Genomic DNA, 16,901 nt, shown 5'->3' on the forward strand with positions numbered 1-16,901 from the left:
GAGCCACATGAGTGAACATGAGAAATTAAAAGAAAATGTGTAATGAAAATAAAATGTAAATGACAAGTGGTTATTTTAGATTTCTTGTACACCTGTCTTAAAATGTAAGGGATACTGGAGCTTGGTTGGGGTGGTGGGATGGCTAGCGGTGGGTGCCGGAAAATTTCCCTTATTTTCAAATCCAAAACTTGACAGGTATGCCTAAAAATGAAGTCAAGTCCACAAAGAAAACAATACAATGCCCTTTTATATTTTAATAATACTGCATTACAATTTCAAAACAAAGTTATGTCTGCTTCTTAAGCACTATCAAACTTGCTCTAACTTACTAATGTCAGATCCTATGTACATCTAAAAAGGACAGAGAAAGGGGCTTCAGAATTGGCCTGAAAAGCAAATAGGCCCATAAAAAACATGGTTAGGAGGTGATTTTTTAAAATGCTATAGTAAAATTTCATAAATATATTTTTCCTAACATTCGAATAAACATACTCTATCCTGGTTGTGTCAGATTCTCTAGACATTCAAAAATAATAATGATGATGATAATACTACTACAACTAATAATAATAAATCCGACCCATAGATAATGGAGTTGGATGCCAACTTTAGGAGGTGATTATGAAAAAATGCTACAGTAAAAATTCACCAAAATAAGTCTACTTACACTCTGTTATACTTACTGTAACATGGTAATGGAAGATTTTTGGGACGTTTTGAAATGAAAGAGAAGGGGCCTCTAGAAATAGCTGAAAAAATGCTATCAGACCCATAGAGAACGGAGATGCCAAGTTGAGGTGATTATTAAAATGCAACAGTGAAAATTTTATCAAAATTATCTAGACGATTGAAATGAAAGAGGAGTAGCCTTCAGAAACTGATATAAAAATAATAATGTCTTGATGTAGTGTATGCACTGATGCCATGTTTAGGAGTTCATTATTTTACAATGCTGCAGTACATTATTATATAAATCAGCATTTTGGCACTATGTTACACTCCCTCTCATCTACTAATGTCAGATTATCTAGACGTTTTGAGATAAAAGAAGAGGAATGTCCTGAAATTAGTTGAGGCCGTGTATTCAGTAATTTGTATGTCAATCAGAGCATGTGAGCGGAGCGGAGCGGAGCGGAGCGTGAGCGGGCAGAATTTGGTCAGAGCGCGGAGCGGTTTTTTAATTAAGGCTGGAGCGGTCGCTTTGTCTCGCTCCAATTTCGCTCCGATACCGCTCACACTACAATTCTGAGGCGTGCCCAAATCTACCCAGAATTCATCTGTACAATTATCAAGACTGTTACACAAATTGGCCGAAATGGAATTCACAAAGTATTTCACAAAGGAAACTGATAAATCATATAAGTGTATTATTCTTATCAAACGTATAGATGACAAGAATGTACAGCAAGAACAACAATGTGGTGAAACTGTTTCAGTGAGTAAAGATTCACTTTGGAATCACTTTTCTCAGAAACATGAGTGTGCTACGCGAACAAGCGGAAGCCAGAGCAAAACGCGTGCAAGTTTTATATGGTTGTAGCATATCAAGTCTATAAAGTAAATTAAAGTATAAAAGCCTATAAAGTACATATTGGTAATCAAATAAATTCGTTTTGTCATTCAAAGTAGGTCTAATAAGATTTTTTTTTTAAATTTCACGTAACGTAAAATGTTATTTTAGAGACGCGCTGCATCAAAAGAAAAAAATTGAGGAATTTAAAACGTGTCTGTATATTCTTTAGGCTATTAAGCCCACTGATTCCTTTATTTTTAAACCTATTTTTGTGTGGAATGCCATTTCCAAACCTGTCCGTTGTTGCCGATAGGTTGCTTAAAAATAAATATTTTCTGTTCTGACTGGCAATGTTGCCGTTGCTCATATTTCTTTATGACATAAGGCTTCGGTTTAAGGTGACATTTGTTAGGCATGCAGATTATTTGTCCCTCTTTTAAATTGGAGCGAGCGTGGAGCGATTTGACTGGAGCGGGAGGACGTTTTAGTGGAGCGAGGAGCGGTGTTGAGCGGAGCGGCTTAGTGCGAATTAGAGCGGAGGAGCGGGCGGAGCCAACAGCCTCGTGAGCGAGGAGCGGAAATTCTCACCGCTCCGCTCCGCTCACATGCTCTGATGTCAATATTGTTTAAAAAAAAAAAAAAAAAAACGAGTGAAAACTGCCACCTACTGGCGGCACAGCGCTACTTTGCAAGACATTTAAGGTGGAACCGAAATCGCGAATAAGTATCTGGTGAATAAGGAGCCAACTTCAGCCTCGTTTCTGGGTCCGGGTCCGGACCCGGACCATGGTCCGCCTGTTAGCAACCTCTGTCTTACAGGAATGTCTTATGAGGAGAGGTTAGCAGAGCTGAATCGAGACTAAGGGGGGACATGATTCAGGTATACAAGACTCTAACAGGTCTGGATGCTGTTCAGCCAAATGTCTACTTCAATATTAATTGAAATACTAGAACTTGTGGCCATAAGTGGAAATTAGCGGGAAAACATTTTTAAACGAATTTGAGAAAGCACTTCTTTACACAGCGTGTAGTTAGAGTATGGAATAGTCTTCCTGTTATAACTGAAGAAGATCAAATCACACGTTTCAAAGGGGCTTTAGTGCTATCTATCAATCGAAGTTGTTCTGCTGGGGGTTGCCTAGTTTTGGAGACATTGGCTGTAGAAATGTCGGGCTTCTCTCAAATATAATGCAATATAATATAAATAAATGCCATTCATTCAGTGGTGATTAAAGAGCTAGAAAAATACACCTGAAAAATTCAACAGCAATGTCTCTTACCAGAAACCATGATCCGGTTAGTAAAGATAATCCACACAGTTTAGTGTCTTCTTTACAAACACAACAAAATCCTTCTCCAAGTTGACCACCAACGGGCTGCAACAATGTCCTAAATTCTTCATCTTCCAGCCACTTCTGCTGGAATTTGCATTTCTACATTTCTTCGTGACGTCACGATTAAGTTACTCCAGGTCCCAGCATGCACTACGCAATACCATTACGCAATTCTGCATGTGTATCGCACCAATGTACATATTTTGCAACTGCAAATTAAAGATATTATATATATGCAAAATTGGTAATATTTTTTCTTCCACATTCAAAATTTTTTATGCATAAGGGAATCAAATTTAAAGATTTTTAATGCTATTTAAGGCCTTAATTTTCGCGAAATTCATTTAATGACTTTTAATGCTTTTTAATGATCCGCGGAATCCCTGTGTGCAGACTATTGGTCGACCGATATATCGGGCCAAAATTTGCCATTTTATAATGTACCGGCATCGGCCGATATCCGAGTGTAGTATGCCGATTTACAGACAAGCACGTCTGCGGGCAGCCCAGTGTTATTGTTCCTGTGGAACACGTGACAAATGCTGCGTTGTGCAGGACCCCAGCCAGAATTTTTGGAAGAGTCCTGGGAGGAAACGGTAAGGTTTAAATTTTGATCTTTCAAAGACCGATATATTCAACTGGTTTGCTATGAAATGTTGTTTTAAAAGAAAACGAGAGCGCTTTTGAAAGAGAACGCAAATTACGCTGTCGGGAACTGGCATAATGATAATGAGCCTTCAACCAACTGTAACTTGCAGGTAACGTTAAGGATCATTGATTCTGACAGTTAGTTTTGTGCGCTTATTGGTGGGCTCACAGACGTTTCTTTAATCGTTAAAAATCATTTTGTTAAAATTTTAACTTACCATATCAGCCCGATGCTATCAGTTCAGTTACCATTTTTTTTGTGTCGGAGAGTTTCACTCTGTGTGTGGGGGGCGGAGCAGGCAGCTCTCTCAAACACTGCAGCGTGTGTGAGAGTTGCGTTACTCTGCTGCGATCACAGACAGCACCGTCCTCGGAGACACAGAGCTGCTAAGAACAATGCATGGCGGAGAAAACTGTTTGTTTGAAAGTGTGGTTACCACTCAATTGAGCTGATGCTGACAATGGTCCTTCTGTGCAACTTGATTGCATTTGAGCACGGACATTCGAACAATTTGTCAGATGTCTAGATAAAAAGTGCACGACTGCGCAGTTAGTTTCCTCATTAAACATGTCTATCCTTTATACGGGCTTATCCGTCGACGTCGTCACAATCACTGGGGGCTTACGTTGTCCTTGCATACAAGACTGTAATACGACAAAGTTAATTTATTTTCTGCGATCGCTAGATTCTGATTGTGAACTTGTAAGCTATTTGTCTGCTAACATAAACAATATGTTAGTGAAAGGTTTTGGGCCTTGTACACTACTCATCATACCATGATGCACTTAGTTACTAGTGTTTTTTTTCTTTCAAAATGTATTAGAGTGTAATTGTATTAATGTGCATGGAATACTGGAATTGTAGAATGAATTGAAGATGAAGGCAGTATAATAACAATGCTAACCTTGCATTTTTCCTTCTGTTTTAGTAATTGCTGTCTGATGACTGAACAAAAATCTAATCCTGTATGGCAGCATTTCACCAAGCCAAGTTTAAGTTATTGTTTACAAGTTGTATTGTGTTTTTGTTAAGTTTATATTTAAATGTACACAAGTCAGTATTCGATAAATGCTAAGTTGAGAAATTTTGTGTATCGTTTGTTATTATTAGTGTGATATTTTATCATGCAAATAGAGTGGAAAACGTCCAATTATCGGCCACAAAAAAATTGGCAGCATATATCGGCCATCGGCTGACCCTGACTCCTATTGAAAAAACCCACATTGGTCGACCTCTAGTGCAGACACATACTCACGCACCCACCCACCGAGAATGTCTAAGTAAACAAACACACACACTATAACTGTATAATAGGTATACTACTGTATGTACAGCCATATTTGCTACTGCAGATTTTTTTGTATGCTACTGGCATGGCTGAAGACCGAGACAAACTTGACAGCACAGTAACTAATAATAATCAGCACCCTTCCAGAATAGATGCATTCCCAATAGCAGCTGCACATCATATTGAGGCCACATGCATCTTTTCAATATTCAAATCAAATTCCTTTTCCTTTTTCTCTGGAAAATAATTTAGCCAGAAGAGCATGACTTTATATGTATTATAAACAGACATTTTGTTTTTGTTATTAATTATAATATCACTGTTTATAGCACTTTGAGCCACGGCCTGAGCAACATAAAACGTACCACAGAACGCCTGGGGAAATCATTCCTTCTGACAGCCATCAGATTGTACAATCAGTAAATCAATCAGGACACATACATTAATGTGTACAATACCACCTATATTTTTTATCAATATCTATAATCTTTTGAGTGCAATATTTACCACAGTTATTGCCATATTCACACACCTATTTCATCTCTATAGGTTATATTTATATTACACAGATTGTTGTATGCGGTACTATGTACTGTCTATTTTTGTCTTGTGTGGTTGTGTATTGTGCAGTTTCTTCTTTCGAGATAATGTTTTCTGATTACTGTACTGCAATAGTCACTAACAGCCATGTAAAAATGACTTCAATTTTAAATGCAATGCATTGTATTTCAGCAATAACAATACATATTATTATATTTTACTATTTATATAAATGGCAAGACCTTTACTACTTTATATGTTTACTAGGAGCCCTGTATCAGTGAGGAGGGCTGTTGCTTTCAACATGGTTCACTGTGGTTGCAGTTTTGCTATGGTCTGCCCCTAGACATAAATCACAATACAGACACACACACACAGGCACTTTTTTATAATGAAAAAGTCCAACCTGAAACTGATGTCAGAAGATTTACCTGGTGAATGATGTAGATGCCATAGTTGAGCTGCTGTCTCTGCAGGAAGGGGTGCAGGTAGTAGAGCAGGAACTTCAGGTGGTGTTCTCTGTTCCTGTGGGGGATGATGATGGCGGTGTGATGGAGAGACTCGCAGTTTGGTGGCCGGTAACGTCCCCCTCGCACTACTAGGGGGTTTTTCCGCTCTACTTGAACCAAAGTCAGCCCAGAAGGGAAAGTCACACGGAGTGGGCCTCCTGTAAATGGGGAAAGTGGAGGTGCAAATATCAATTAAGCATGGAGGAATAATAGAGAAGGAAATGGCCACCTCCACCACATTCTTACAGAACAAAAACATATGCACACAACCCCATTATATGGGGCGGGGCTGGTTTATTACGGTTCCTCTCTGTATTGTTCCAAAGTTAAACTACATGTTGAGCTACAGTCCATCAATGAACCAATACAGAAATGACTCACCAACTAATGGAGACTTCTTTGGACAGTAAGGCATGCTCTCCTCCCTTGTCTGACTTTTGGATAGAAGGGAAAGGTTGGCATAGACATCACGCCCAGTATGGTTTTGCATGGAGGCCCCCACCCCTGTGTCAGTCCTTCGGAAAATCCGGAAAAAATATGTGACCCTCTTCTGGTAACCCTCCCTGGAAAGGAGGGCCATGACGATAAGCTGGACCCCAAGAACCATCATCAGGAAACGCCATTTTGATTGTAGATTTGGCATGGTGCTGAGTGTGACTGGTTTTTAATATAATATTTTGAATGGGGGTGGGGGGCACGTAGTTATGGTGTCTCTAACATACCCCAAAAACAATGTGGCTAATGATACTTTGGCAGTCGGATCCTTTTTGTGAAATTCCTACACAAGGATGCTTTGTGACCAATTATTCTTCTGGAAAGACGAGTTCCCCTTCAAAAATTAGAAGAAAGTTCAGGACTGCATGTAATGATATGGTGCTTTGTAGTGCGATGGGTTTCCTGGTATTACAAAGAGGAATAACTGTTTTCCTTTACAAAAATGAGACCAGGGCTTGTTCTTCGTCAGTAAAGATGGTCACAGTTTAAAGGTTGAGAATTTCTCCATAATTCCTCTATGTGTAAACATCCGACTATCTTGTCCATAAGCAACAATGCGAAAAAGGCACTTCAAACAATGTAAGAAAAGGAAAAAAACATTATAGTGAATATTTTGACATTCCTCTAGTCAGATGAGATGCGTAAGATCAAAGATGCTGATCCAAGCCTCATTTTCGCAGCACTAGAGAGCAGCCAGCTGGAATCCTGCCCATTAACACATCCGCCATCCAGCTGCCGGTTTGATCCACACTCCACTGCTGTCATTCATCAATGTGGAGAGTAATGGGGGAAAACTGGGGGGGGGGGGAAGTAAAAACATTTTTAGAATGAACTTTTGCTTGTTGCATGGGACATATACTACAGAAGATGAACTCCCATCACACAGACAAAAGGCAAAGAGGCATGGCATGGGATGAGCTGAGGTTTTGTTTGTGTGTGTGTGTGTGTGTGTCTCAGTTACAGGCAGCTTACTTACAGCATGTGGAATCAGGTCCACAAATCAGACTTGGCTCTGAAAGACAAAAGGATTTATTTTTCCCCCTGAGATTTCTCTCCCACTACTGCTAATTGGCAGGATGTTATGCCTGTGAAAAACTGCTGTCAACATGTAGCAAAGGCAGTCCACAGGTTGGATAAACAGCTTGTGCTTCCTTTCAGCTTTTATGACAGCTTATGGTGCAGGTAGATACAGTTGTATATAATCAGACTACCCCAGATCCATCCAAACATCTTAAAGAATGAAATGATACTTTATTCACCTTTTGTACAAGTACAGTTACATAGGAAATTACATTTTGCTCTCCTTTTGGATGGTGAGAACAAGTTTTCGGTCAGAGTACAGAGTCATCCATTTATCTGGCGCCCCTTGAGCCTTACTCAAGGAACCAATGATAATGCAACTATTCTGTGGCCCTACTTTGTGATTCAAAGTAGCAATTTTCCAATCTCAGACATGGAGTTTTAACCCACAGACCTAAGCACTGCCACCTAATCCAGCTTTGAAGGCTGAATCACAGATCATCAGGCTGTTCTTTGTCTTGAAAGGATGCCAGTTGTTGCCTGGCTCAAAAGTCAATACAGCAATAAATTTGAATTTACAGTGGGGAAAATAAGTATTGAACGCATCAACATTTTTCTCAGTCAATATATTTCTAAAGGATCTATTGACATGAAATTTACATCAGATGTCGGTAACCCAAGTAATCCACACATACAAAGAAATCAAAACAAATAAGTACATAGATTAAGTTATGTGAAATAAAGTGAAATGACACAGGGAATAAGTATTGAACACGCTTACTGAAATTTATTTAATACTTAGTAGAAAAGCCTTTGTTGGTAATGACAGCTTTAAGATGCCACCTGTATAGAGAAATTAGTCGCATGCATTGCTCAGGTGTGATTTTGGCCTATTCTTCCACACAAACTGTCTTCAAATCTTGATGTTTATAGGGCCTCTCCTATGAACTCTGATATTTAGTTCTTTCCATAGATTTTCAACTGGATTCAAGTCTTGCGATTGACTGGGCCATTCTAGCAGCTTTATTTTCTTTCTCTGAAACCGATTGAGAGCTTCCTTGGCTGCGTGTTTGGGATCATTGCCTTGCTGAAATGTCCACCCTTGTTTCATCATAGGAGCCCTGAATGTCTCGCTACATTTCTCCTTTCATCCTTCCTTCAATTATATGAAGTCTACTAGTACCATATGCTGCCCCACACCATGATGTTCCCACCCCCAAACTTCACTGTTGGGATGGTGTTTTTGGGGTGATGTGCAGTGACATTTCTCCTCCAAACATGGTGAGTGCTATAACATACAAAGAGTTTAATTTTATCTCATCTGACCGGACTATATTCTCCCAGCATTTCATTGGTTCATCCAGATGTTGTGCGGCAAACTTTAAACAAGCTTCAATATGCTTTTTCTTCAGCAGTGGAGTCTTGCACGGTGAGCGTGCATAGAGGCCATGGCAGTTGAGTGCATTACTTATTGTTTTCTTTGAAACAACTGCACCTGCTAATTCCAGGTCTTTATGAAGCTCTCCACGAGTGGTCCTTGGCTCTTCTGATTATTCTTGACTCCTCTGTCAGAAATCTTGCGAGGAGCACCTGGTCGTGGCCGGATAATGGTGAATTGATGTTCTTTCCACTTCCAGATTATGGCCCCAATGGTGCTCACTGGAACATTCAGAAGTTTAGAAATACGTCTGTGACCGATGCCATTGGTATGTTTTGCAGCAATCAGGTTGCGAAGGTCTTGAGTGAGCTCTTTGCTTTTATGCATCATGAAATACTTCTTGTGTGACACCTTGGTAATAAGAAACCTTTTTATAAGCCATCAGTTAGGACTAAACCAGCTGATATTAATTTGCACTGATAGGGGGCAGGATTTCTTTCTAAATACTGACAGATTTCAGCTGGTTTCTTGGCTTTCCGTGCCTTTTTGCACCTCCTGTTCTTCATGTGTTCAATATATTTTCCCTGTGTCATTTCACTTTATTTCACATAACTTAATCTATGTACTTATTTGTTTTGATTTCTTTGTATGTGTGGATTACGTGGGTTGTTACTGACATCTGGTGTAAATTTCATGTCAATAGATCCATAAATATATTTTCTGAGAAAAACATTGACGCGTTCAATACTTATTTTCCACGTTGTATTTAGCCAATACTTTTGCCAAGTGAAGCAAATAGCACATTACAAACATACATGCTGTCAGAGTTAACTAGGCACAAGTGCAGCTTCCAATCAATGCCTAGGCACAAGTGCATTAATCAGTACTATTTTTAGAATAAAAACAAACCAACAAGCACCTATCACACGATACCTGCAGGTTCGGAGCCACACCAGTACTACAACAGAAACAGATCGATATGAAACAAAGTGATTTCAGCCTCCATAACATCTCCACACCGACTGTATATGTCACTGCTTTGTCAAGGATCTGTCACAACTTAGGGCGTTTTTCCACCGCACCAGGTACCGTACTTTCGGTACTTCCATAAAGTGTCGAAAGTTTGGTACTTCTTTCGTGTCGGTTTTCCACTGGCGTAAGAAATGGTACCGGCGCCAAATAACATCATCAGTGACCGCCCCTGACTGACAGCCCAAAATTAAAACTAACAGTTGAGGCTGGAAAATGCGGTTTATTGTTGTCAGCTTGAAAAGGCATGGGAATTTTTCAAAAGCACATTGTTGCAAGTGCAAGAGGACTTCATACCTGTTTCCAGCAAAACTAAATCTAGGAAACGACAACCAAGGTGGTTTACTAAGGAAATTAAGAATAAAGTCAGGAGGAAAAGGGCTCTGTTCCACAATTGGAAAATAACTAATGATTTCAAAATTAAGCAGGAGTATCTAAGTCTACAGGCAGAGTTAAAAAATGACATTAGGCTATCCAAGAGGGATGTAGAAAGAAAAATTGCATTGGAGGCTAAGCATGACAGTAAAGGTTTCTTCCAATATTTTAACTCCAAGAGAGCACTAAAAGCTGAAATCACTAATTTGCAGGATAGTAAGGGACTTATAATTGATAATGAAATTGATATAGTAAATGAGTTTAATGATTATTTTTCAAGGGTGTTCACAATAGAGAACACAAGTAACTTACCACCAATTAATACGAATACAGCATCGTCTATGACCAATATATGTATAACTGAGGTTGATGCGATACTAAGCCTAGCTAAACTCAAAATAAATAAATCGCAGGGGCCTGATGGCATCTTACCTATAGTCTTAAAAGAGATGAGGGATATTATTAGCCAACCTTTAACTTTAATATTCCAGAAATCGTTATCTGCGGTTGTGGTACCATCAGATTGGAAGCACGCTAATATAACACCAATATTCAAAAAAGGGGATAGAAGTAATCCAGCAAACTATAGGCCAATCAGTTTAACTAGCATTACTGGAAAAATAATGGAAGCTATAATTCAAGTGAAAATGGTAGATTACCTAGATGCAAATAACATTATAAAGGATAGCCAGCATGGATTTAGGAGAGGTAGATCCTGCTTAACGAATCTACTTGAGTTCTTTGAGGAAGCTACAAGTGAAATTGATCACAAAAAGGCCTATGATGTGATTTACTTAGATTTCCAGAAGGCCTTTGATGTTGTCCCCCATAAACGGCTCTTGCGAAAGCTTAAAGCTGCAGGGATTTTAGGAACTGTGGCAGCTTGGATCAAAAACTGGCTAACTGACAGGAAGCAGCGAGTAGTTATTAGAGGCACAATGTCACAGTGGGCCTCCGTTCATAGTGGGGTACCGCAGGGTTCAATTTTAGGACCACTATTGTTCCTAATTTACATTAATGATATTGACACAAATACATACAGTAAACTGGATAAATTTGCAGATGACACCAAGGTGGGTGGTGTAGCAGATACTTATCTAGCAGCACATACAACAGGATCTTGATTTAATTAGCGACTGGGCTGATACCTGGCAGATGAAATTTAACATAGATAAATGTAAGGTAATCCATGCAGGGAGCAGAAATATAAAGTACAGATATTTTATGAGTTCCACTGAAATCAAGGTAGCTGATTATGAGAAATATCTCGGTGTGTATGTTGATGCTTCCATGTCCCACTCTTGCCAGTGTGGGGAAGCAATAAAAAAGGCGAACAGAATGTTGGGTTATATCTCTAGGTGTGTGGAGTTTAAGTCAAGGGAGGTGAATTTACACTTATATAATTCCTTGGTAAGACCCCACCTAGAATACTGTGTGCAGGTTTGGCCACCATACCTCAAGAAGGACATTGCTGCCTTAGAAAAGGTGCCACGAAGAGCTACGAGAATGATTCCTGGTCTTAGAGGAATGTCTTATGAGGAGAGGTTAGCGGAACTGAATCTGTTTAGCCTTGAGCAAAGGAGACTAAGGGGGGATATGATTCTGGTCTACAAGATTCTAACGGGTCTGGATGCTGTTCAGCCAAATGACTATTTCAATATTAGTCTAAATACTAGAACTCGTGGCCATAAGTGGAAATTAGCGGGAGAACATTTTAAAACAAATTTGAGGAAGCACTTCTTTACACAGCGTGTAGTTAGAGTATGGAATAGCCTTCCTGCTAGTGTAGTGGAAGCTAAAACCATGGGTTCCTTTAAATCAGAGCTAGATAAGATTTTAACAACTCTGAGCTATTAGTTAAGTTCTCCCCAAACGAGCTTGATGGGCCGAATGGCCTCCTCTCGTTTGTAAATTTCTTATGTTCTTATCACAGTATAAGGTTCAGTAAAATCCAAATAATGCTGCCATCAATTACGTTTACGTAGGTACACTTACTTTTGCTAAGCCGATCAAAGCAGTAAGAATTAGCTTACTGCTAATTCAGTCTTTTGAAAGCAAACAAATCATTTAATTATGTTTTTTGATTTTCAAGCAGCATTGTTCGGTGTTTCGCGTGTGCCCCATTTCTTCCAAGCGGCTTGGTATTACGGGGTTCCGGGCAATTCAGTTTCCCTATGTTTCCCCTAATATTAAAGCAAAGAGGTATGTGAAATGTCTGAAAATCACTCAGGTAGATTATTACATGTGAATACAGTAGATCGTCACGCATAATATAGTCTTATAAGCAATACTATACCGTTTTCATCAAGAAATATCTCTATCCAGCGAATTAAGTAATTTAATTTATTATCTGTAAAAACAAAAAACATAGAAAAGGCATGTGATGCTTTAAAATTAATATATCACTTGTTTACCTCAAGAGCTTCGTAAAAAGACATGAAAACAACAGCGATACCGTGTACAAATCAGTGCGCAACAGGGGAAACAGGGAAACTGAATTGCCCGGACAGCAAAAACTTTTTTATTTCGAGTCGTGCCATCCAAATCCCACTGGATCTGTTCATCCGACCATATGGCGATTAAAGCCTGTGTTTCCTCGTTTGTCCATCCTTCCATTTCCGTTTCTACTACTTTTTATTTTGTTCCCGCTGTGATCACTCTGTTCGCTGTGTGTTTCAAAAGATGGCGGTTGTATTTTGTGTTTCAGCGGCAGGCTATTTGTAACCAAATCGACAGCAAATACGTTTGCAAGTCCCACCCCAAAGTACCAAAGAAGTACCCCAACTGGTTTGGCACTTTCGGTACTCGAGATTTCGGTACTGGTACTCGACTGGAAGTCAATGTAAAAGTGAAAGTACCGTACTTTGTGCCGTGGAAAAGCGCCCTTAACTGAGCTTTTCCAACCAGTGAGCAAAAAATAAATAAAAAATTCACACCATCAGACTGCCAAAAATATTCTTGTCAGGCGGTAGCAGTATTCTAGTTCTCACTTTCAAATGCATTTACAAGCTCGCCCCTCCCTATCTGTCTGGCCTGCTTCACATTGCCACCCCATCCCGAACTCTTAGATCTTCATCTTCCACCCATCTTATTGTTCCGTCTGCCCGCCTTATCACCATGGGACACAGAGCTTTTAGTTGCTCTGCTCCCCGTCTTTGGAATTCACTTCCAGCGGATATCAGAAATATCGATTCTCTTCACTTGTTTAGGTTAAACCTCAAAACTCATCTGTTTAAGTTGGCTTATTCACGTTAGACCTATTGTTGTCTGATTATGTAAATAACTTTTTAATTATTTGTTTTTTATTTGTTTTATTGTTTGTTTTTATGGACTATGTAAGGTGACCTTGGGTTTTAGAAAGGTGCCCACAAATAAAATGTATTATTATTATTCAACTGTCCTGCTGAATAAACAAAGCATGCAGCATAGCTGATGAAGAACTGGTTCCAAAAAATGCTCTACTTTAATGGTTCGGATTTGTGGGTTCCAATTGTTTGTACAATAGGTGGCAACACAACCAGTTATGATTTGTTTGTATTTGTTGTAAACTGTTCAGAAGTGCACAGTTAATGACCAAAGTGATAAATGCTCATTTGTACTCTATATTTTTGAAACTTTGACTTTTCCCTTTTTAATACTAATCTGACCATGGAAAATTAAGCAAAAAATAAGGAGCAGAACTATTCTTTTAATTTTCACTCGTCTGTATTTTACTAGCATTTAACCATTCTGATTGAATTTTAAAGAAGATAAATTAAAATACAAATATTTCTATGTAATTTATTCTATTGTTCTATTTATATGAGTAAATATTCATAAGGATCTAACTGAGTTTGGGTGTATAGTTATTGGCAAAAGTTTTGAGAATGACACAAGTATTGATTTTAACAAAGTTTGCTGCTGCTTCAGTGTTTGCAGATCTTTTTGTCAGATGTTTCTATGGTATACTAAAGTATAATTACAAGCAACTGTCAAAGGCGTTTATTGACAATTACATTACATACAATTACATAGAAGTTATTGTCATTTCGTTGTTACTTTTTTTCCCTAAATCACAATTTTAGTTGTTTCATATAGGACTATGGGAGGTATTTTCTGCAAAAAATAAAATGAAAATAAGAAAATACAATCTCCACTTTGCCATTTAGTTTCCAAAGTCTGTGTGCAAAAATCCTGCAAAAATTAAAATGGAATAGCACCATTTGCATTTTCCACTCATGTATGAGTCAGATGTGAAAAATTAAAAAATTACATGAAAAACCCTTTTTGTCTTTTCATTTTCAAGTTCACTACATGCAAGTATATGTTAATCGGAGCTGGCCGGTGGGCGGAGCTACAGATCACTGCTGCGCTTTCTCAGTGCATTTTCAGATTCCATTTTATTTTTCCAGAAAATACCTCCCATATAGGACTGCCACTAACGACTAATTTCTATGGATTAATCTATCGACTATTTTACCGATTGGTTGATTAATCTGAACAATTAATGTTCCTCAAGAAAATCAAAGACCGTTTAATTAAAGTTAATTTTATTTTATTTTGACATCAAACTGTTTGTTATTAAAGGGCTTTAGATAATGGATTCCGGCTTTTTGGCACTATATGGACATTATTTTCACCGACAATTCAATAAGCATTTAGTAGTATGCCTAAAATATTAATAAGAAGCATACTGTGGCACCCAAAATTAGTGTATAAATCTGGCGAATCCTTATGCTTATTAAATTTGGTTAGCAGAGCATGCCACATGTGACACAAGGGATAAGCACTGATGACGGGTGGGACAGATCAGCAGCCACAACATCTTTTAAAAGAGGAGAAACTGGTTGAACAAGGTAAAAATATGTTGGTGGTGTGGCGATACATTTTGCTGATTAAAGTCAGACACTTTTTTTTGTAAATATAGTTTTCATTTTTATTTCAGTTTACATATTATTTTCTTTATTTAGAGTGTTTTCGTTTCAGTTTTACGATAACACTGGTCCCAACAAGCCCAATGCGCACGAACACACACCATGAACTAGGGGTGGGGGGTACAGCGGTGCTATAGTCATTACCGGTGTGTTTGTGCGCCACAATATGGATTTGCACTAAACCAGGAATACCGCGAAAAGTCCACAGCCTAATTATACAATAGCCTATTTATAAAAAAATAAAGCATTTTATTTTCTTCAAAACTTCAGTTGAAATCTGACTACTTATCATTATAGAGTCTATGTTTATCTACTTTGTGTGATTTTTCCTATTACACACTGTGTAGCGATAGCAAATATAAACATATTTTGTGTAATTATATACATTAAACAGGGTTCGTACGGTCATGAAAAACCTGGAAAAGTCATGGAATTTTAAAATGGCAATTTCCAGGCCTGGAAAAGTTTTGGAAAATGAATAAACTCAGAAAGTTTTGGAAAAGTCATGGAAATTTGTTTTTCAAAAATATCCGTGTACTTGAATTTGTTCAATTGATAATATTGGTTTTCAAATTGCAATAATTTTTTCGTTCGGGCGATCAGTCACATCCCAGTCAGCACAAGTACGTCGGCGCTACGTCGCTGATAAGTTTTTTTAAGGTCGGTATTTAGTAGCTTTTCAGTCATTTGCACATTGGGCGTTTAAGCGAGCAACGCTTTTCAACACCGCGACGATCCGACGTTTTCGCGAATAAAACGCGATGCTTCGTAATGGAACGCGATCCAAATGCGACCATCCGCCGTTTATGCGACGTATTGCCTACGTACTTGTGCTGACAGGGATCACGTGACATGTTCTCTGCTTGGGGCAACTCAGTTGCAGCTGAGCAAAAATAAACAATGCCGGGAAAATGTCGCTTTAATAATGTTTGGCTTCAATCTGAAAAGTATAATGCATGGCTTGAGAAAGACCAGGACCCGGGACGAGCAAAATGTAGACTTTGCCATAAAACGTTCGACATTTCGAACATGGGAGAAGCAGCGCTATCTAGCCATGCTAAAGGTGCAAAGCACCAAATTTAACAGCATTTTTTTGCCCTGAAGAAGGCCACAGAGGCTGAAACATGTTGGCATGTTTTTAATGGATAGCCAAGTTTAAATAAAGGCTTTTAAAACATATTCCTTGTGCCTCAGAACTACTGTTTATTAAGTCATGAATATTTACCTTTAAGTCATGGAAAAGTCATGGAAATGTAATGGTAAAAATGTGTACGAACCCTGATTAAATAAATTAACCTGGTTACTTACATACATACATGTATACATACATACATACATACAGTCAGGACCATAAATATTTGGACAGAGACAATGTTTTTCAATTTTTAAGTTCTGTACATTACCACAATTCATTAAAAAAAAAACAAGTCAGATGTAGTTGAAGTGCAGACTTTCAGCTTTAATTTAGTGAGTAGAACAAAAACATTGCATAAAAATGTGGAGAACTAAAGTAATTTTTCTACACAATCCCCTCCTTTCAAGGGCTCATAAATAATTTGACAAATTAATATAACTATTATATTAATATAATATAAAAATGCTAACCTTGCATTTTTTCTTGTTTTAGTAATTGCTGTCTGATGGCTGAACAAAAATCTAATCCTGTATGGCAGCATTTCACCAAGCCAACACCAGGAATAGCCAGGTGCAATATCTGGTAGCTGGTGAGCTTGGGAGCTGAAGAAGGAGTTTGCTGCTATATTGTGCACTAAAAGAGATTCTAATGCTGCTATTTTTATTGTTTACAAGTTGTATTGTGTGTTTGTTATTTAAGTTTATATTTAAATTTACACAAGTC

General features: G+C 38.3%; 1 protein-coding gene and 1 long non-coding RNA gene across 3 annotated transcripts in view; one reads left to right on the forward strand and one right to left on the reverse strand.

Annotated features, from left to right (window-relative positions):
- LOC111838658 (beta-1,4-galactosyltransferase 3) overlaps positions 1–16,901 on the reverse strand; it is a 62,817-nt gene that overhangs the window by 22,277 nt on the left and 23,639 nt on the right. The window contains exons 2-4 of one of the 2 annotated variants that reach the window (XM_072716540.1): positions 7,305–7,340; positions 6,215–7,122; positions 5,756–5,991 (exon numbers count right to left, since the gene is read on the reverse strand). In XM_072716540.1, coding sequence (XP_072572641.1) covers positions 5,756–5,991; positions 6,215–6,476 — 498 coding nt within the window. In that variant the 5' untranslated portion in view covers positions 6,477–7,122; positions 7,305–7,340. Of the gene's footprint in view, positions 1–5,755; positions 5,992–6,214; positions 7,123–7,304; positions 7,341–16,901 lie in introns of those variants that run through there. The other variant, XM_072716541.1, reaches the window with a different exon arrangement.
- Positions 3,296–7,108, forward strand: LOC140592653 (uncharacterized). Its single transcript, XR_011993025.1, has 2 exons — positions 3,296–3,443; positions 4,425–7,108. It is a non-coding gene; the product is annotated as an uncharacterized lncRNA (long non-coding RNA).

This window comes from Paramormyrops kingsleyae, chromosome 9 (assembly GCF_048594095.1).
Source record: "Paramormyrops kingsleyae isolate MSU_618 chromosome 9, PKINGS_0.4, whole genome shotgun sequence".
Lineage (NCBI taxonomy): Eukaryota > Metazoa > Chordata > Actinopteri > Osteoglossiformes > Mormyridae > Paramormyrops > Paramormyrops kingsleyae.